Source organism: Sorex fumeus, unplaced genomic scaffold, assembly GCF_029834395.1.
Source record: "Sorex fumeus unplaced genomic scaffold, SorFum_2.1 ptg000006l, whole genome shotgun sequence".
NCBI lineage: Eukaryota > Metazoa > Chordata > Mammalia > Eulipotyphla > Soricidae > Sorex > Sorex fumeus.
The window spans coordinates 10,133,892-10,153,991 of record NW_026606063.1 but is presented as its reverse complement, the minus strand read 5'-3'; the positions used below and the strand labels follow the sequence as shown (position 1 = coordinate 10,153,991).

The window sequence follows — 20,100 nt, the reverse complement described above, 5'->3', positions numbered from 1 at the left end:
GATGTAAACCCTGTGCATCACCGGTTGTGACCCAAAAAGCCAAAAAAAAAAAAAAAAGAAACCCTGAGCACAGCAGCCCGGCATGGTCCCCAAACAATAAACTATAAATAAAATAAATTGGGTGATAGTATGTGCTTTTTTTTTTTCCTTTTTGGGTCACACCTGGCGATGCACAGGGGTTACTCCTGGCTCTGCACTTGCACTCAGGAATTACCCCTGGCGGTGCTCAGGGGACCATATGGGATGCTGGGAATCGAACCCGGGTCGGCCACGTGCAGGGCAAACGCCCTACCCGCTGTGCTATCGCTCCAGCCCCTATATTCATTTTTTTAATTAAAAAAATCTTTTGGAGCCACACCCACCAGGGATCGAGGTTCTTCTGGGCTTGGTACTCCGGTCACTCACTGTGGTGTCAGGAAACCCTGCAGTTCTAGGGATTGAACTAGGCCTCCTGCATACAAAAGAACAGGTTGTGTTCAAACCTGTTGAGCTCTCCGTGTGTGTGGGTGCATGTGGGTGTGTGTGTGTATTGGAGGTGTTTTTGATGTTGTGCCAGATATTGAACCCAGGTCTCATACATACTGAGCATGCACTTGACCTCTAGCCCCCATCTCTAGCCCAATAGATGAAACTTTTTTTGGTTTTGGGGCCACACCCAGCAGAGCTCGGGGCTTACCCTGAAAGTTTTGTCATCCTAAAGAGCTGTTTTGGTTTGCGAGGGTTGCCATAACAAAATGCCCCAAACCCGGCAGCTTAGCACCCAAATCTGTTTTGTTTTCTCAGTAACTGTAGAGGTTTAAGTCCAAGGTCAGGATTGGTTCCTTTGAACCCCTACTCCCAGCTCGCAGATCTTGCACTCTGTCTTCACAGGGTCACCCCTCCATGCACCTGCGCCCTGGTTGTCTGTTCATACAACAGTGTCATTTCATATCGGATTGTAATTCCACCCTGATAGCTTCATTCTTACTTTAAGTGATCTTTTCCCTGGGGCTTGAGAGATATATAGACAGTGGGTAGAGTCACTTGCCTTGCACGCGGCTGACCTGGGTTTGATCTCTGGCATCCCATATGGTCCTCTGAGTCCCACAGGAGTGATGCATGAGTGCAGAGCACAGAGTAGGGCCTGAGTACTGTTGGGCATACCCCCTAAACAAAAGTCAAATGAATGTGGGCCAGAGAGATAGTGCAGCAGGTGGAGCGCTTGCCTGGCATGTCTCAGATGGTCCTGAGCCCCTCCCTGCCAGGGGTGAGCCCTGGATGCAGAGCCCTGAGCACTACCAGGTATGGCCCCCAAAAAGGAATGACTAGCCTGGAAAAGAGCTCCACAGACTGGAGCAAATGCTCTGTGTGTGTCCCTGGTCCCCTGAGTACCTTCGAGCTCAGAACCTGGAGTAGCCCCTCGGCGGTGTGGGGCCTGACCCCAAAACACACACAGAGAAATAAATGAAAAATTTACATGTTCTTAGGAATGTGTTTCTGACTTACTTTCTAGAAGACTAAGCTTTAATATTTGAGAGCTATTGAGACAAAAAATCCTGCAGCTCAAACTCAGCTGGAATGAATGCTTTAGCACCAACAAACTGTTTCAAATGTTTCATACTTAATATTCTTTTGACCCTCAAAATTAATGGAGAGTTGTGTTGAGGTTGCATTGATTTCGCGTAGTTGCTGCTTGCATTAAGCTTCTGTGGGTTTTACCCACGAGGGCGGTTAGACCTTGTACGTTTCGCTTAACCCCCTGGGAGAGATTGATCTTGTTTGCATTATGTGTAGTTACTTCACTCACGCTTTGGTTGCCCTCACAGAAGTTACCCCCCAAGCGTCCAGAACTCCCATCAGCCCTGCTGACGACAAAAGATGAACCTGAAGTGGAAGAGGAGGAGGAAGAGGAAGAGGAGGAAGACCAAGAAAAGACTGGAAGAAGCAGCATGGAGGCAGGAAGCAGTCGGCTGCAGCAGGAGACAGAACCCGAAGAAGCAGCGCAGGAAATGCACCCTCCCGCAGACCATGCCCGGCCTGAAGAAACGGGGAACCACGGTAATGGCTCCATTTCCTGTGCGCTCAGCAGGGCCATGGGGTCCAAGCAGGAGGCTCGAGATCAGCCCCCACTTACTCAGATTTCCCCATCGCTCACACAGGCCTGAGCATAATTATGGCACTGGACTGAACTTCTCAGGAAGCTTCTGCCCTCTTTATCTTTTCTCTGCACCTTGCAGCAAAGCTGGCACATAGTAACTGTGCTTTGGGAACGATTTCGTGAGAAATGATGAGAATTGTTTGCAAAAATATTTTTTCTGACTGGAAAAGTAACTTTTCAGGTCAGGGATGCAATTTGGCAGAAAACAGGTAACGTGAAGAAGACCAGTTAAAGCTGGTGGTAGGTTCTGGAGAGAGCACAGTGGACTGAGCACGTGCTTTGCGTGCCAGAGACCCATTTGAGCCCCAGTACCACATGGTTACCCCTGACCCCCATCCTCAGAATAGAGCCAGAATTACCCCTGAGCACTGCTCGGTACGGCTCCAAACCTCAAAACCAAACAGAAAACTGGCATGAATGTGTATGGGACTGAGTAAAGCAAAAAGAGCTACTAAGAGCACTCAGACAATTGGAGTCACCTTTCATTGCACGAGAACCACAAGATTACTGTTTTCTCACTTGGAGAGGTACATCTTGTGTTTGCTTACTTTTTTGTTTACTCACAGACTAAATATTTGATATTTTCCGAAGAGATCCTTAATGCGGCTGGAGAGATAGTACACAGTAGTAGGGCTAATCTGACACCACATACTGTCCTTTGAGCGCCACCAGGAGTGATCTCTGAGAATTGCGGGATGTGGACCCCAAACAAAAAACAATAATTAAAAAATTAAAGGACTAATTTTAAAAAAGTTTTAATAAAAAGGAAAATGCTAAGCCACAAAGGATAAAACAAAATGAACGAACAACTGAAACCTAAATGTAAAAGATTGCACTTGAGCCCTCTCACTGTCGATGAAAATTCACGTGGGTCAGGGATGTAGGTCAGTGTAGAGCATTTGCCTTACCCGTGAGAGACCCCGAGTTTGAGCCCAGAGATTAAAAAAAAAATCTTTGCTCAAAGTGTATCAGAGGCCTAAATGTAAGGAAAATTTTGTGATTTTTTTTTTTTTTTATTATGGGAGCAGGACACACCCTGTACTTCCAGATAGAAACATCTTTTTTAAGTCTGATCATTTTTTTGTAAGAGTGGTACATAAACAGGCCTGCAGGAAGAAGAACAGTAAATACTATAATTGTTTAAGGACCCCAAGGACAGAGTATAGAAAGAATAGAGTTTAGGTTTCAGTTTGTAAGATAAAAAGATTTAGTAAGGGGCCAGAGATGATAGCACAGCAGATCAGGCATTTGCCTTGCATATGGTTGACCTGGGTTTGATCGTGGCCTCCCATATGGTCCCCTGAGCACCACCAGGGGTAACCCCTGAGCATCTGTGGGTGTGCCCCCGTCTTCCCCCAAGTTAGTAAATCTGCAGCAGCTAGGGCTGCCCAGTACCTTTTTTTCCCCCTGTACACTTACCACTTTTTGTTTTTACAACCTTGGGATCATAGTGTGTGTGCTGCTTTATGATCTATTTTTTCTATTAAAACAGTTATTATTTTTATTTACAAACACTCCCCCCAAGCCTCCATGGTGATAGGGATTCAAATCCAGGACCTCACATATGAAGGACAAATGCGCTAACTACGAACCACATCTCAGACCCAAACATTCTTTTTAAATATGATTTTTGGGGCCATCAAGATCATGGAGGAGATAGCACACTTACCTTGGGTGTGTTGGTAGCGGTCCAGCCCTTGTTCAAATCCCCAGCATCACATGTGATCCCTTGGGCAGAGAGCCAGGAATAGCTCTTTGAGCTATTCTTTGAGCATTGCTGGGTGTGACTTAAAAAAAAAAGTGCTAATAAAGAGAATCTTGTTTTAGGGCCAGAGAAATAGTATAGGGGTTCAGGTTCTCCTTGATTGTGGTCGACCTGGGTTCAATCCCTGGTACTAAACGAAAGTGGTGGGTGCAGCCTCCCTTCCTACCCAGCATAGAGCCAAGGATAGTCCCTGAGCATTTCCAGGCTTGTCCCCAACCCTCAAAGAACTAAAATGTGGTTTTTATTAAGTAATTAATAAATCACTTAATAAAAAGTACATTTCCTGTGATTAATTTACCAGCTCCGAGTTGATTGTAAGTAATTTGTGCAATTACAAATGAAAATTACAGATCTTCGTCCTCATTTCTGATTTTCTTTGTGTTGTTTAGGGGCCTCACCCAGCAGTCCTCGGGATTTACTCCTGGCTCTGCACTCAGGGATCACTCCTGGTGGGGTCCAGGGGACCATATGGGTGCCAGGGGTCACACCCGGGCCGGCCGCATGCATGGCAAGTATTCCTCCAGCTTGGGAAGTAGAATTTTTAGGCCAAGGAATATGTACAACTTTAAGATTTTTTGGTATTGACAAAGAGTTCCCTCAGAGTTTTTCAGTTTTTTAATGAAAATTTAGTGGCTGGCTGTTATCTCGTGGTTCGTTTATTGACAACTAATTTAAAATTAATTGAAGATAACATTAGTAAAACTGGATAATTAGATACATATTTTTCTTTTCTTTCTTTTTTTTTTTTTGTTTTTGCTGTTGCTTTCTGGGCTCTTCACCACACGTCCAATAATAACAACCTGCTTTGGTGCTGCACTTTACAGAACGTCCATCTCAGCCCAGCCGAGCCGAACAGAGCAGAGATTATCAGGAGATTAGGAGCGCAGCTGCGCCCCGAGAGGAACCCTCAGGCAAGTCGTGAGCCAACTCTGGCAGATGCGCACGGCTGCCAGCTGGCGTCCCGGAGGGGTGGGAGCCGCTCTGCCCCCAGAGAACAGCCTTTCTGGTCTGGGACATCACCCCCATATCTGCGGGGGGACGTTCCCAAGCCCCCAGTGGGTGCCCGAAACCCTGCATGGGACTGGACGCCCTGAGAAGGCTTTGCCCTCTCAGACCAAGTCCGCGCTGTGATCTCCGTTCTGGGATGAAGCGCGACTCACAGGCTGGTGTGGTAGGAGAGTGGCGGGACCAACCACAAAACGGTTCTCACGGCCACAGTAATGGGGCTACAGGAGAGTGGCTCTGTCAGCATTTCATCGGGTGGGATGTTTCCTTCTTCGTTTTTCTCAGGCCATTGGCCGCGGTACCCACTCATTGCTCATGGGATCGGGGGTCGTGATGGGAACTGAGACACACGGATCATGGCTGGGGCTGTTGGGGCAGCCGCGTAGTCTCACGCTCACGGGGCTCTCACCTCCTGCTGTGGTGCTCGCACTTCTTTCAGCGAGGGGCCTGCCAGACGGTGTCCCCCTTTTTAGGGTGTTTGTGCATACCTGGCTGCAGTGTGACCGGAAATGGCTTACAGGGACGTCAGCCCGAAGTCTCCAGACTCTTAAGAGCAAAGCCTGCGATTGGGACTCGCGACTCAAGGGCAGCTCAGGGCCCAAGACTCATCTTCAGCGATTCTCCTGCTCTCTCTCTCTCTCTCTCTCATGACTGTTCTTTTCTGACCTTTTTGTGAAATTGCTGAGCTCTTTTTCTTTTTTTTCTCCTTTTCTCTTAAATTAGCATCAGAGGGTGAAAATGAGAAAAGCAAAGATGAAGTGAAGAAAAAGAAAGCTGCTGGGCCAGCCAAAGTAAGTACTTCCTCATGGTTGGTAATCTTCCCTTCTTTGGGAGAAAAATGGATCCCCCATTGTAAACCACCACCCGGAGAGTGACTGAGGAGGTCTGAGTGAGCTGCGCTCCTGAGCGCCTTCTCCAACCCATGTATAAGTTTACCCTGATTTTATTTTATTATTTTTGTGCCCCTCCAGACAGAGCCCAGGGCTCTGTCTCCTGACTACTCTCAGGGATCTCTCCGCTGGGGCTCAAACCCTGGTTGTCCACTGCAAGACAACCCCCCTGCCTGCTGTCCTAGCTCGCTGGCCCTCTTTCCTTTTCTTTCTCAGTTCTTTGTTTTGTTTCGGGGCTGTTCCCGGCTTAGTACTAGGGGGTTGCTCACAGCATTGCTGTGGGGACCATGTGTGGCAGGAGCTCAGACCTGGCTCTGAGCCTTGCGCTGTCTCTCCTGCCTTTGCTTCTGCATTTTATCTTTTGCATTCTTTAATCTCTGTCTAGAATTCCCTGTGACTGCTCCACCATCTCGTTGAGAATCTGTCCTCATCCTAGTTCCAGCACCCAGTCAGCGGAAACCCCTGCTGGTACCTGACTTACTAACATGTTGTTGCTCAGAGCAGCGGTTTTCAGCTGCCAGTCCGCAGACCAGCATCACCTGTAGGTATAGAAAGGTGGAAATCCAGGGTGCTGTGAACCGTACAAAGACAGGTGAAATACATTGCCTTGTTTGCTTCATTTTGTTACACAGAAGGCAAAATGCAATGTACTGCATTCTACAGCTTGATTTTTTTTTTTTGGCCTGTTATGGAAATAACTGGATTGGTGCTTTAGAGCTTCCTGCTCTGTGGACATAACTGTTGAGCCCATTCTTTGTAGGTGGTCACCTGGGTTGTTCGTAGTCTTCTGTTGCAGTGGGACAGTAATGAATGGCCATGTGCAATCATCATTGTGAGAGGGGACAGTAAACCCCAGAATTGGGGTTGCCAGGTTGTATTGGGGTCCCCCAGCCCACCCCCTGACCCAAAGACTCGCGAGCATGCAGTCTGTTTTTCAAAGTACCACTTCACTGTGGAGGGAAGTCTGGGAAGAACAGTCACAAACTCCCAAGGTCCTTTCCAGGGGAGTCATATGAGGCGTGCTTAGTTCCCCCAGCATCGCTTGTGACAGTTTGTAAAATGTTGCTCACCGGGGAACTTATCAGTGACTCAGTGCCAGGCTCCTTACTGGGGACTGAACACTGGGCACCGTCTGTTTGGCACTGACCCACTTTCCATTCTCCCAGGGGACAACAGGTACTCGACACAACCCGCATTGTTTCTCGGCTCCGTGTGCCACTCTTCCCAGTTCGGGTAGTTCTGGGAACCCTCCCAAAATCCAAATTCCCACATATAGGCCCGGGGCCAACCTCGCAGACAAACCTTTCAAAGGATTACAGCCAGACTCACCGTGTTGACTCTGCACAGAGATCAAAGGCAGATTTCTCTTGGTGGAGGCTGTGTATTTAGGACTCAGGCTTGTGTTAATTGCCTCTTTTATAAAAACATCACATGATTCTCACTGCTGAAAATCAACTTGCTGAGGCTTTGAGGAGGGGAATAAGATTCAGAGAGAATGCTCCTGACGTAGGCTACTTTTGTTAAGATTTCTACTGCAGGGGCTGGAGAGTTAGTACAGCTGGTAGGGCACTTGCCTTGCATGTGACCAACCCCACTTTGACCCCCTACTTCACACAGGGCCCTCTGAGCACCGCCAGGAGTGATTCCTGAGTGCAGAGCCCCAAGTATCCCATGAGTATCACCAGGTGTGGCCCAGAAACAAAACAACAAACAAAAGTACTGTTGAAACTTGGGGTCTGGAGTGTCGGCACAGTGGGTGGGGTACAGAGCCAGGGCCGGGGTAAGCCCAAAACATGGCTGGTGGTGGCCTAAAAACAAAACTAAAAAACAAGACAAGATTCCTCCTGGAACTGTTCCCCTGCAAATTACTGTTTACTGACAGGCCTGGGTGTAGGACTTGTTGGCCAAGACTCTTTTGAGTAAATGACCCTTTTCTGTGTTTTGCAGCTTCCACCAGTACTTTCCTCCAAATACCCAGAAGACGACCCGGATTACTGTGTGTGGGTCCCACCTGAAGGTAGGTTGTTCTCGCCATTCTTTGCCTTTAAGATGCATTGATTGATCTGGGGACAGAAGAGACAGAGGACAGTGCGGGGGCAAAAGCTCTTGCTTTGCATGTGGCTGACCCTAGTTCCACTCCTGGCACTTCATACGGATTCACAAGTACCACCAGCAGGTACCCTAAACGCTGCTGGGTGTGGCCCTCAAACAAAAACAAACCGAAAAATGATGTATTTATGCTTATGAATGGGTAAAACATAGGTAACACTTAAAAAAATACTTATTTAAGGAGAAGGTCACTAGTATATGTTGAAGTCTCAATTTGGAGGAACAGATAGGTTGAAATATCTAGAGACATTTCAACTAGATCTAAATAAGTCGAATAACTGTTCTAAAAAAATTATAAACCAGTCACTATCACTGTCCTCCCATTGTTCATCGATTTGCTCGAGTGGGCCCAGTAACATTGTGAGACTTGTTGTTACTGTTTTTGGCATATCGAATACATCACAGGTAGCTTGCCAGGCTTCGCTGGATGGGCGAGATACTCTTGGTAGCTTGCCAGACTCTCCGAGATGGGCAGAGAAATCAAACCTGGGTTGCCTGGGTTGGCCGCATGCAAGGCAAATGCCCTACCTGCTGTGCTATCGCTCCAGCCCTAGGTAGAGATTTGATGGGACTAATAAATTGGTTTTTAAGTGTGAATGTTTTTTGGAAAATGGCCTTATTTTTTGAGAGAGAGAGATATATATATGTGTGTATATATATATATTCACAGATGGATCATTGGGGTCTGTCTTAATATTTTGGGTCTGTGATAATCCAGTGGTAGAGAATGAGGGAAGATAGGGAAAGCATGGTGAAAAAATGGATTTTCCATGATTGATCATTCAATTTTTAACATGTATTTTACCTTTCTTATTTTTTTGCCGAATGCGTTTTGACTGTTTCTTTTCCTCCTTGCCTTCTCTTTGTTGCTGTTGTTGGCACGTTGACTTGCGGTGCTCATGGGCAGTCGGCGGTGCCCACTGGGGCTGCTGGGGGCCTCGTGAGTGCCTGAGGGCCTGGACTGCTGAGCGCAGAGCTCACACTTCTCCTGGATCGTGGTGTGCTTGCCGCGGTCAAACCTTTAGTTGTGCTCGCACACACCTGGCAGTTGTGGCCTGGAGTCACTTGTGATGCCAGAGATCAGAGGGGGAAAAGTTGCCAGGATCGTGCTGGGCACATGTGACAGCACCAAAGATCAGATCTACACACATGACCTCACGCTTGCAAGGCGATCCTGTCGCCCGGATCCATCTCCAACAGACTTGCAACAGATTAAACAGAGATTTTTGCTATTAATACTTTCTCATAGAGGCCAGGCCTGCAGGTGCTCGGGCCTGTGTGGCATCCTCCTCAGTACTGAACCCCGGACCCGTGGCGGGGAAGCCTGGGCCGCGGCCCTTTATCCCCGCAGTCTCCCCACAGGTTCTTCACAGTCTCCTGGAAAAAGCTGCTGGCCCCACCTCAGCCACCAGGTCCACACGTGTTTCCAAAGGACAACCAAGTCCCACTTTCCCATGATTCTTACTTATCGTGTAACAGGGCTGGAGAGATCGCAGCGTGCATCAGGCACTGGCCTTGCTCTGGGCTATCCCGAGATCTTCTTCAGAACCACGTCTGGTCCTCAGCACCGCCAGTAGTGCCCCCTGAGCACTGCTGGGGGTGTGGCCGAGAAGAATTTTAAAATATTATACAAGCTAATGATATTTTTTATATATATAAAAATATATAATAATGCTTAAATGGCTGTGTATTATTTGGAGAGCATGCCAGCTTAATCTCATTCATGCTCCCTTACATGGCAGGATATCAGATGTTTATTTCTCTATATGCTTTTCACAGATTCCATTTTCTATTAACTACTTTTCTAATAGTCTGCTATTAAAATAGATTTAGTTTCTAGAAATGTTTTCTTTTTCTGCTGATAAAATTTAGGGTAGAAGTGAAGAGGCTGAGAGATAAGACGGGAGGTTAGGCACTTGCTTTGCTTGTGGCAACCCCAGTTCAAATCCTGATCAAATACTGCCAAGTGTGTCCAAAAACTCAAACATCCCTCCCTCCCGTGACTCCTGACACCAAGAAGTGAAAAGGGGATCATATTTCAAAACCATAAAAATAGGGGGCTGGAGCAATAGCACAGCGGGTAGGGCATTTGCCTTGCACACGGCCGACCCAGGTTCAATTCCCAGCATCCCATATGATCCCCTGAGCACCGCCAGAAGTAATGCCTGAGTCCATGAGCCAGGAGTAAACCCTGTGCATAGCTGGGTGTGACCCAAAAAGCAAAAAAAAAAAAAAAAAAAACCCATAAAAATATTGGGACAGGAGAGACGTAGTACAGCAGGTAGGATGCTTGCCTGGCACGTGGCCAAACCAGGTTTAGTCCCCGCCCCTCTGGTCCCCTGAGCCTGCCAGGAGTGATCCCTGAGTGCAGAGCCAGGAGTGAGCCCTGAGCACCTCTGAGTGTGGGAGAGTGGGCCCCAAACAAACAAAGTATCACCCATAGGAGAATGGCCTCGGATTGCAGATGCTGCTTCCCTTCTGACTTCAAAAAATTAATGTCTTTCTTTTTTTATGTTCTGTTCCAGGCCAGAGTGGCGATGGCAGGACCCATCTTAATGACAAGTACGGCTATTGACTGCTGCAGAACCCCAAAGGAAGATTTTTGTGGACCATGTGACATGGAGCATCTGGGATACAGTTTTTAATGTTCAGAGACCAGTTCATTGTGGAATCTGGCCACTGGCCTTTTCTTCCATGCTCCTGGCCAGTTCCATTAACTGACCTGCCTGAGTCTCCTGATCTCTGTACTTATATTTAACAGTGTTTGTGTATGTATGTAAAAACGACTTGTGTATTTTGAGAATGAGTAAAGTGAGGGACATGACCCTGATCCAGTGAGCAGATGGCCTGTGTGTTCTCGCAGGTCTCAGCCTCTTCCAGAAGCTTCTGTGCTATGGGGTGCTTCTGACCACTATGACTCTCTGATACTGCCGTAGAGGTGACCCTGAGTGTCCCTGTCATTCTTGAAACCAGAAAGAGACTCAGTGTGGGGGTTTCTGCTTGCCCTCCTGCTAATCCTCTCAGTGGGTTTGAGAATAGACCCTGACTTAGCAGCGCGTGGTGTAGGTAGGGCGGGCTCTGAGAAGCTTCGTTCCTCTGGTGCCCTGGGAAGTCTGGCCTGCCAATTCCCGTTTCTTCTCGGAATCCAACTGGGCTGCCAGGAGAAACCCTTTGAGACTTTCTGTTGGCCAAGTGAGGAGCTGAAGAAGTGACAGGAATTTGGGGCAGCTTGGTGACAGGCTTAGATGAAAGCAGTGGGCTAGGTCTGAGCCTGACCCGAGGTCTTCACAGGTGGAACGTGGGTCCCACAGAATTGTCTGTGCGGGTCCAGCACAGGTGTGCTGCATCCTCTCCCCACCTCCTCACTCCACCCTCCGGCGCTCCCACGGGGCAGTTTCCTCGGTGTTCTGGGAGGTAGCATGCCCCGAGTCCGAAAATCCTAGACCCGCAACCCTAGAGAGCAACTTGGGCGGCTGGAGCAAAATGGCACAGCAGGTAGGGCGTTTGCCTTGCATGTGGCGGACCCGGGTTCAATTCCCAGCATCCCATATGGTCCCCCGAGCACCGCCAGGAGTGATTCCTGAGTGCAGAGCCAGGAGTAACCCCTGAGCATTGCCGGGTGTGACCCAAAAAGCAAAAAAAAAAAAAAAGCAACTTGGCCTGCGTCTGCCAGGGTGAAATAACAAATGTGTGACCTGAAGAGCCAGCAGCAGTGATGCAGACCTGACTGGAAGGGCCGCAAGCGCCTCCAGGTAGCTCCTTTACCAAGCAGGCGCATGGCACGGGAGGTCAGGCAATTGACTTGCGTGTGGCTGGTCCTGTTTGAATCCCTGGCACTGCGTGTCCCCTGAGCATAACCGGGGATCACTCCTGAGCACCTCCCCGGTGTGCCCTCTGCACCCCAAGGAAAAAGCCTTCAATGCCCTGAACCCCAATTGCAGGTGCCAGCGGTTACTCCCATCTCAAAGGGGATCCAGGTCCCGGCACGCGCCCGGCTCCTCGCCCGAGAGGGAGGCCAGTTAAGATGAGCAAATCCCAGCCACAGCTGAACACTCTACTCACCGCCAAGGTTTGTATCCTGGCGGCTGGCTCCCACCTCAGCTGAATTTTATCAGGATTCCTCAGTGATTTTCAGCAGAGCCCACGGGAAGAATGTTCTAGAGGAGGCTGGCCAGACAGCTCACACACACCTCCCATCCGTGCCGTCTCCCATAGCTCCTCGGCAGTGCTCTGTGTGTGCTGAGCAGACACCTAAGTGTGGCTTTGTTCCACTAAACACCCAGGAAAAAGTCACCACACGGAGCAGGCGTGGCCAACAGGCTCTCACCGACCCTCTCCCGGCACCAGGCTGTTTCACCTGCTTGAGATGTGCCTTACAACATCCTTAAAAGTAATGTATGTTCATGGATACTTGGCTTTGGGTTTTGTTTTTGTGTTTGATTATTTTTTGGACGTGCAGTGCCTCACAATGCAAGGCCAGTCTACCAGGGAACCACGTTTTGGCCCCAGCTCAAAGGTTTGAAAAGTTTCTCTTCAAAAGGCTACAAACTCTCGGAGGAATAATACAGTAGCTAGGGTGTTTGCCTTGCACACAGCCCGGTCAGATTCCTTACCTGGCATCCCCTGTGGTTCCCCAAGCAGTGCCAGGAGTAGTTGCTGAGCATTGCCAGGTGTGGCCCAAGGACTTGAAAAAAAAATTCCTCATGGGCCAGAGCAGCAGTAGAGCAAGTAGAGCTTTTGCCTTGCACGGGCTGACCTGTGTTCAAACCTGGCACCCATATAGTCCCTGAGCATTGCCAGGAGTGATTCCTGAAGAAAAAAATGGGCTACAAACTCTCCTGAACACCGTGGGGGTGCAGTTTTATGATACCAGAAGTCAAGGTCAACCAGCACCTTTCCGGAGAACCAAAGGTAAGGTTTTGTCATTACAACAAGCGAAGTGTCCTGTTCCGGCAGGAGCACAGCAGATGACCGTAGTTGCCTGTGGCTCTCCTGGGCTTCCGGCTGTGGCTCTGACCTGCCTTAGTATGTAAGAGCAGGCGACGCTAGTGACGGGAAATGAGATTTGGTTTGCTCTCCCGGTGCTGCTCAAGAGTAAAGTGGACTCCAGAGAGAGTCCGGGACTCCCACATGCTAAGTCTGTGCTTCCTCTCCTGGCCCAGATTTGACTGTTTTCAATGACCTCCCGCCCTCAGCCCCCCACAATACAGAGGATGGCGGAGGCTGAGGGTGGCTGTAGGAGTCCTAGTGAGAGACTTCGGTCGCTTGGACTAAGTAGAGATGAAGATGCAGAGAGGTGAATGGGTCTCGGCTCTGTTTCAAGCATTCGAGTGGCTGAGACTGAGTGACGTTTTTGTCTGAGTGAAGAGGACGGAAGGGAGGGAGGCGGGAGGTCTCTGCTGACTGCGCCATCTGAAGGGGGGATGTCACTCAGCCGAGGGGACACTGGAGAAAACGGTGGAGGAGGCTGAAAGTTCTGTGTCTGCAGCATCTAAGTCGAGATGTCCAGATGCAGCTGGGCCTAGAGTACTGGGGACCAGCCTGGCTGAAGATCCGGGGGACAGTGGACACCTTGCCCCAGTTATGTTTGGGGAAGCAGAGGTTTACTGGGGAGGAAGGGAAACAAAGGCCATGCGGCCGCATCCTGGGAGGGAAAGTGGGGTGCTGCTGGCAGGCTTCCCGGGACGAGTTCCTGGAAGTGGCAGTTCCCCATCGCCGTGGGGGCAGCCCCCGCCTTACCGCGCCGGCTTCACTGGAACTGGATGGAGTTCACTCTGGGAAACCAGGACCCAGTTCCCAGCAGACTAAAGCCGCTGACCACAGTGGAGGGATCTGCTGCCACCTCCCGGACAGGGTGTGACAAGGGCCCAGCAGCAGGATCGGCTTCCTGCAAGGGAGCCAGGGGGAAGCCGGCCAGCCCTGTGGCAAGAAAGGGCGGGATCAAAGGCCTTGGCTGGGAGGGGAAGTGGGGGCCGAGGTTCCCTTTCTGGGTTTGGGCCAAACCAGGTTGGCAGGACTGCTGGGAAATGACCTAAAACTCTTCTTAGCCTTTGGGGGGGTGGGTCATGGTGTCCCCCTACTCTGGCCTCTTTCATCCATCGGGCCTTGTGTTGATTGATCCTGAGATCCCAGGCTGTGGGCACTGCAAACCATTGCCAAGGTTCTTCTCTGGGCTTTAGGGGCCGGGCACGACCGACATCCCAGCATCATCAGGGCAGGACCGCTACTTCCATTCCCTGGGAGAATATTTCCGAAGCCTTTCTCTTCCCTTCGGGCCTGGCCTAGACAAGGCAGGTGGCAGAGGGGATCCCGCTCAGGGACTCTCCCAGTCAGCATTCAGGTCCCTCGGGCAGACTGCGTGGCCCGTGCCTTGGGGGTCTCCCTTCCTCCCTCTCCACCCCTTTGAGCCTCAGGCTCTGAAATCTCAACCTGTTCCTCACATCTAAAAGGTGAGGTCCAAATCCATGCGAGGCTGTAAAACCCTGAAGTCGCAGGCTAGTCCTGGGGTCGCAGTCATCGGGCCACCCCGCCTTGTTCTCCCTATATCTGTCCCTCCTCTCTGCCCCAGGGTGACCAGGGCAGGACTGTGGTAATGGGCTCTTTGCTCCAAACACACCTTCTTCTTTGGTTTCTCCCTGTTTCCTCCGAGCTTTGCTGTAAAGGGCCTTGAGCTTCAGTTCTCTTGTCTCTTGGGCAGAAAACAGTAATTTTGGGCTCATGGAATGATGGAAACTCAGTAGCGGAGTTGACTCTAAATCCCATGGTCATGCTGGACACACAGTCAGCACTCCCCCAGAGGGACAGGGTCACAGTGCTCTGCCACACTCCGAGCTGCGAGGATCCTGTTGGCTTTTTGGTTTGGGGGGCCACAGAAGTGGGAGAATGTGGTGGTTCCCAGCAGTGCTCAGGGACCCATATTGTAAGGTATGGCTCCAACCAACCCTGTGAGCTTAAAAGTCCACTTAAAACCTAACTTAATTGCCAGAGTGGAGAGTGAGTAGGTGCTCACTTTGCGTGTGGCTGACCCGGGTTCGATCACTGGCACCCCTTATGGTTCCCTGAACACTGCCAGGGGGAATCCCTGAGCACCAAACCGGGAGCAAACCCTGAGCACTGCTGAGTATGGCCCCAAAACACACACACACACACACACACACAAACCCACCCCAAATGGAAAGTTCAAACCACGTAACCCTCAAGATGTTTGTCTTGGCCCTGAGCACCCAGGCACCTCGGGGTGGGCCTGGTGGTCTGTACCCCAGCAGGCTTGGCCAGTGACTGAGGGACCGGGCCTCAGGACCCCCGCACTTGGGAGGCCTGGCCCAAGACTCCTACTTGGGTGTGGCCACCGTTAGGTAAAGCCCCTGCCCCCGAGGCTGTTGCCCCCTCTCTAGCTCTGAGAGCCGAGTGCGGTGAAATCCTTCCCAGGACAAGAAGGACGTGCCTTATTCTGTCCCTCACTCTCGCCTTGTGGCATCATTGCCCTAAGTGGTGGGTGTTGAGGGGCAGGTCCTTCCTGCCCTGCCCAGCCCTGGCGTGGCTTTCACAGGGTTAATGCAGACGGAGGGCCTGGATTCCTGTCCTATTTGGGACAAACCCAGGCGGAACTACCTCTTCCCGTCAAGGCGCTCTGGACTCCAGCAGCCGGCTTTAATTTGCTTTTTAAGTTCTGCTGGGCCTGGAAAATCTTGATCCTGAGGTTTGGCCCGACTTTCCCGGGCTTGTCACGCACGCCTTTCCCATGAGGCGCGCCGATGGGCGGTGGCCACCAGGGGGCAGCAAAGACCCATTTCTGTTTCAGCGCGGAGGGCGCAGGGACGGGAGGGGCTCACGGGGGTCTCACACCCCAGGCCCAAGCGCAGCAAGTCAGGGTCGCTGGGAAGGAAGGCCCAGTGTTGCTCCCCAGGTCATGCTCCGCTCGTTTCTACTTCACCCCAGCCACCTGTGCATTGTGTATTACATGCGAATCAACATTGAGGGTGGGATTTTTGTTTTGTGGTGTGTGTGTGTGTGTGTTTGTGTGTGTGTGTGTGTGTGTGTGTGTGTGTTCCCAAGTGGTGCTCAGGAGTTCCCAGGTGGCAATTCTTGTCAAGGCATGCAGGGTTCAAAATAGCAGGGCCCCATAATACAGAGATGCCTGCGGGGGGGGGGGGGGGGGCGGGGGAGGGGGCCTCCAGAAGCCATACCTGGGGGGTGCCTGTGGAGGTGGGGGGGACTCAGGCCAGGGGGGTCCTCATGCAAGAAGGCCCCTGAGCACTGTGCAAACTCCTGGCCCGTGTTATGGTTTTTCCAGAGGATCTCCCACAACCCCACTCCCGTCTTTCTTGAGCAATGACCGGCAAATGCCCTGGGGTGGAAGTAACCGTAGACTTGATGGATTACACACCCATGGGGAAGGTCTGGATCCTGGGGCCAAGGGAGACAGTGCAAAGGGTTGTAATGCCAGCCTGGCTCACGTGAGGCCCCGAGTTCAGTCGTGGGCACCACATGCCCCCTCTGCAGCCCTGCACTGGGGCGCATGGGGAATCCAACCCTGTGGGTCCCCATCATCCTCTCATCCCAGCCCCAAGGCTCTGTCTCTGCCCAGGGCCGGGGGCCTCTTTCCTCACCAGACTCAGTCTCCTTCAAGCCTGGACTGTCTAGCGAAGCACTCGTGGGCTGGAGCTGATGCAGGAGCCTGGTCAGCCTGGGCCCACGAGCTCCCCTGAGCACTGCAGGGAGCCTGCCCAGGCACTGTAAGGTGTGACTCGGGAACAAACAGAATTGATGACGAGAACTGTCTGTGCTCAGGAGAGGGAGGTCCAGCAACACAAAGGCCTGCTCGGGGCGGGTGGGGCTCAGGGCAGCAACATGCTAGGGCGTCTCCCCATCCAGCTCCTTGGCCTCTTCCTGGGGTGTCCGGCCGTGAGCTCTGCAGGAGGGGTGGTGTCCGTGGGGTCATCCCTGCATCTGCAGCTTTCTGTGAGGCCTCAGACCCCTGCAGGGGCTTGCATTCTGCATCTCTTTCTTATCCTGGATGACGCGACCATTCTGTGATTTTTTTTTCTTTTTTTAAGGTACAGCCTTTTAGTTTAAGTTTTGGTTTTGGGGCCACACCCAGTGGTAATCAGGACTTGCTCTTGGCTCTGTCTGTGCTCAGGAATCACTCCTGGCGGTGCTCGGAGAACCGTATGGGGTGCTGGGATCAAACTTAGTTGGTCGCATGCAGGGCAAGTGCCCTACCTGTGTTCCATCTCTCTGGCCCTGAGACAGGAACTCTTAAAAATGTCTATTTTGGTGGGTGGGAAGGGAGGGTTTTGGCCGCAACCAGCGGTGCTTGGGGGGATATGCCCTTCAGTGTCTGGGTGAGCCTGTGGTGCTGGGAATGGAACATCAAGACTCCCACATGCAAAACTTGTGCCCAGGGAAGGCTGCTGTCTTTCCAGTCAGTCTGAGGCGGGGTCTGGAGAGATATGACCGGCAGCACCTCTGCCCAGGGCAGCCCCGTGGTGACACGTCCTGGGCAGCGCAGGTGGATGGGACCATTCTTTCTTTTTAGGGCCATACCTGGCAATGCTCAGGGGTGATTCCTGGCTCTGTACTCAGGAATCACTTCTGGTGGTGCTCAAGGGACCATGTGGGATGTCGGGATGGCCGTGTACAAAGCAAGCACCCTACCAACTGTACTATCACTCGGACCCTCCGGTTGAACCATTCTGTGCCCAGAAACCCCCAGTGCAGGGAGCCTGGAGCTCAGGGGACGCGCACTGTGCTGCTTCATGTTAGCCATCAGCTACAAACACATCCCGAGGTGCGCTCCACTCTCCTTATGGTGTGTGGATACAAAGTCAATGTTTAAGGTGAGCTGGAGTTGTAGTGTATCAGGTAGGGTGTTTGCTTTGCATATGGCTGGCCCAGGTTTGATTCCTGGCACCCCATGTGGTGCCCCTGAGCACCACCAGGAGTGATTTCTGAGTGCAGAGCCAGGAATAATTCCTGAACACCACCGGTTGTGACCCAAAAAGCCAAAAAAAAGGGGGGGGGAGGAGCTTATTTCAGGAAAATCATTAACAAGTGGGCTTCTGGTGCTTTGCCACCAGTCAGGACTCAGAGTGCGGGTCTCGGTCTGCGGAAGGGAGAAGAGAGGCCAAAATCACTGAACACCCACCTGGGCATTCCTACAACCCCAGAGCAGGGATTCAGTTGCTAGCCTGAAACTTTTTATTTTCCTCTTGGCCACATCCGGTGGTACTCAGGGCTGCCCCCCCTGCCCGCTGAACTCTCTGGGCCCAAGGCCTGACACGTTTTCTCCTGAGAAGTGGAGACTTCATGGCTGCCTCGACTCAAAGATGAACCAACAAGAACATGGCACGTCTGGGAGCTGCGAGAATGTCGGGGACCCCTCCCTGCAGCAGGGCTGCCTGTGGGCCCCAGCCCAGGCCTCAGTTAGTTGGGACTTTACAACCAAAGCTGCTCACACCTGGGGAAGCCTGGAGATTGGGGGGTTGGGTGGGGTAGGGCAAGTCTCCGCAATGTCACTCTTGGCTGTCATGGTCACCTGGAGGCAGGGCAGGAAGGGCCAGGCCATTTGTTTGCAGAGACCTCGGGAGCCTCTGACACCCTGTTTTCCTGGCAGGAGAGGCCAGACTGCAGGTCTGAGCTCATCGTGGACTGACCAGCCCCACCCACAGCTGGCCTGCCCTGCGTCTTGGGGGCCCCCCAGGGAGCACTGGGCAGGTGGAGATGCTGGCAGCAAGGGAGAGTTCCCGAAAGCCTGTCCTGCCCCAGCTGTTCACCAGCCCAATGCTCGCTGGGGGAGCCACAAGGAGTGGGGAGACACCCACGGGAACCAGGACAGGCCCTGAGCGGCAGTAGAGGGAGCCCGGGCTGGGAGGGGGCAGCCCCCTGCCGCAGGAGAGGGAGCATGGTTGGGGTGCGTGTCTGGCCTGCACAGATCCCTGCTACCACCCAGGGTAGTGGATACTGTTAATTTCTGGGGTTTGGGGGGGGGGTGATGGGGGTCCTAGAATGCTGGGCCTGAGCACTGAGCTATGAACCTGTCACTGCTGGAGAAGGTATCGTTAGGAGTGACCCCCTTATCCTCTCACTGTTGGGGATCCCCCAGCCCTCCAGGACTGCAGAGCATTTGGAATCACCCTTTCCTACCGGAATTCCTTTAGTGATTCTTTTTTGTTTGATTTTGGGCCCCACCTGGCCATGCTCAGGGATTACTTACTCCTGGCTTTGCACTCAGGAATTACTCCGGGCAGTGCTTGGGGGACCATATAGGATGCCGGGGATCAAACCCATGTTCGCTACATGCAAGGCAAATGCCCTCCTTGCTGTAATATGGCTTATGCTCTTAGTCTTTTTTGGAGTGGTGGGGTGAGATTTTGGGTCAACCCAGTGATGTTTAAAGGCTGCTCCTGGTTCTGTGCTCCTACCCCATGCTAGCTCCTGAACTAACTCTCTCTCTCTCTGAGTCCCTTTAATCATTCTTCTCCTTTGGCAGGGGCACCCCTGGCGGTGCTCAGGGCTTAGTCCTGGCTCTGTGCTCAGGATCACTGGTGGGGACCATATGGGGTGCTAGGGATTGAACCCAGGCTGCGTGCATGTGAGGCAACATCCTACCTGCTGTAGTATCTCTCTGACCCTCTTTCGTCATCCTTAGCCCCCTCTCTACTGCCTGGACTGGCCTGTGAGTTGGATCAATGGTCTCATCCACAGAGCGAACTGCCTTTCCTCATTATTCATTTCTGAGTGTTTGGTAATTGGATGTTTATCACTGCAAATAAGCGCTCTGATCAATAATAGCTAGAGTTTGCATCTCGTCCATGGAGAGAAACCCAGCCAGGCTCTCAGCTATCCGCTTTAGCCTAGCCAAGCTTTTATTTTTTCTTTTTTGGGGGGAACACACCTTTTGATGCACAGAGGTTACTCCTAGCTCGGTGCTCAGGGGACCATATGGGATGCTGGGAATCAAACCCGGGTTGGCTGCGTATAAGGCAAACACCCTACCCGCTGTTCTATCACTCCAGGCCTTTTTTTTTTTTTAATTGTAGTTGCCTTGAGCAGTGCAGGGAATTGAACACAGAGCCTTACGGCAGCAAGACCAGGCTCTGCCACTGAGACGCATCCTCAAACGAGAAGCTGCTGGAAACCGCAGGGGTGACCGGTGCTGAGGGCAGCATCTGGGTTCTGCAGGATAAACAACC

General features: G+C 51.6%; 1 protein-coding gene across 1 annotated transcript in view; it reads left to right on the top strand.

The window, feature by feature from the left end:
* SLC4A1AP (solute carrier family 4 member 1 adaptor protein) overlaps positions 1 to 10,736 on the top strand; it is a 30,705-nt gene extending 19,969 nt beyond the window's left edge. Inside the window, exons 10-14 of the mRNA XM_056122239.1 lie at positions 1,806 to 2,037; positions 4,727 to 4,813; positions 5,631 to 5,698; positions 7,745 to 7,814; positions 10,432 to 10,736. Coding sequence (XP_055978214.1) covers positions 1,806 to 2,037; positions 4,727 to 4,813; positions 5,631 to 5,698; positions 7,745 to 7,814; positions 10,432 to 10,481 — 507 coding nt within the window. The 3' untranslated portion in view covers positions 10,482 to 10,736. The remainder of the gene's footprint in view (positions 1 to 1,805; positions 2,038 to 4,726; positions 4,814 to 5,630; positions 5,699 to 7,744; positions 7,815 to 10,431) is intronic.
* Positions 10,737 to 20,100: the final 9,364 nt, after the last annotated feature.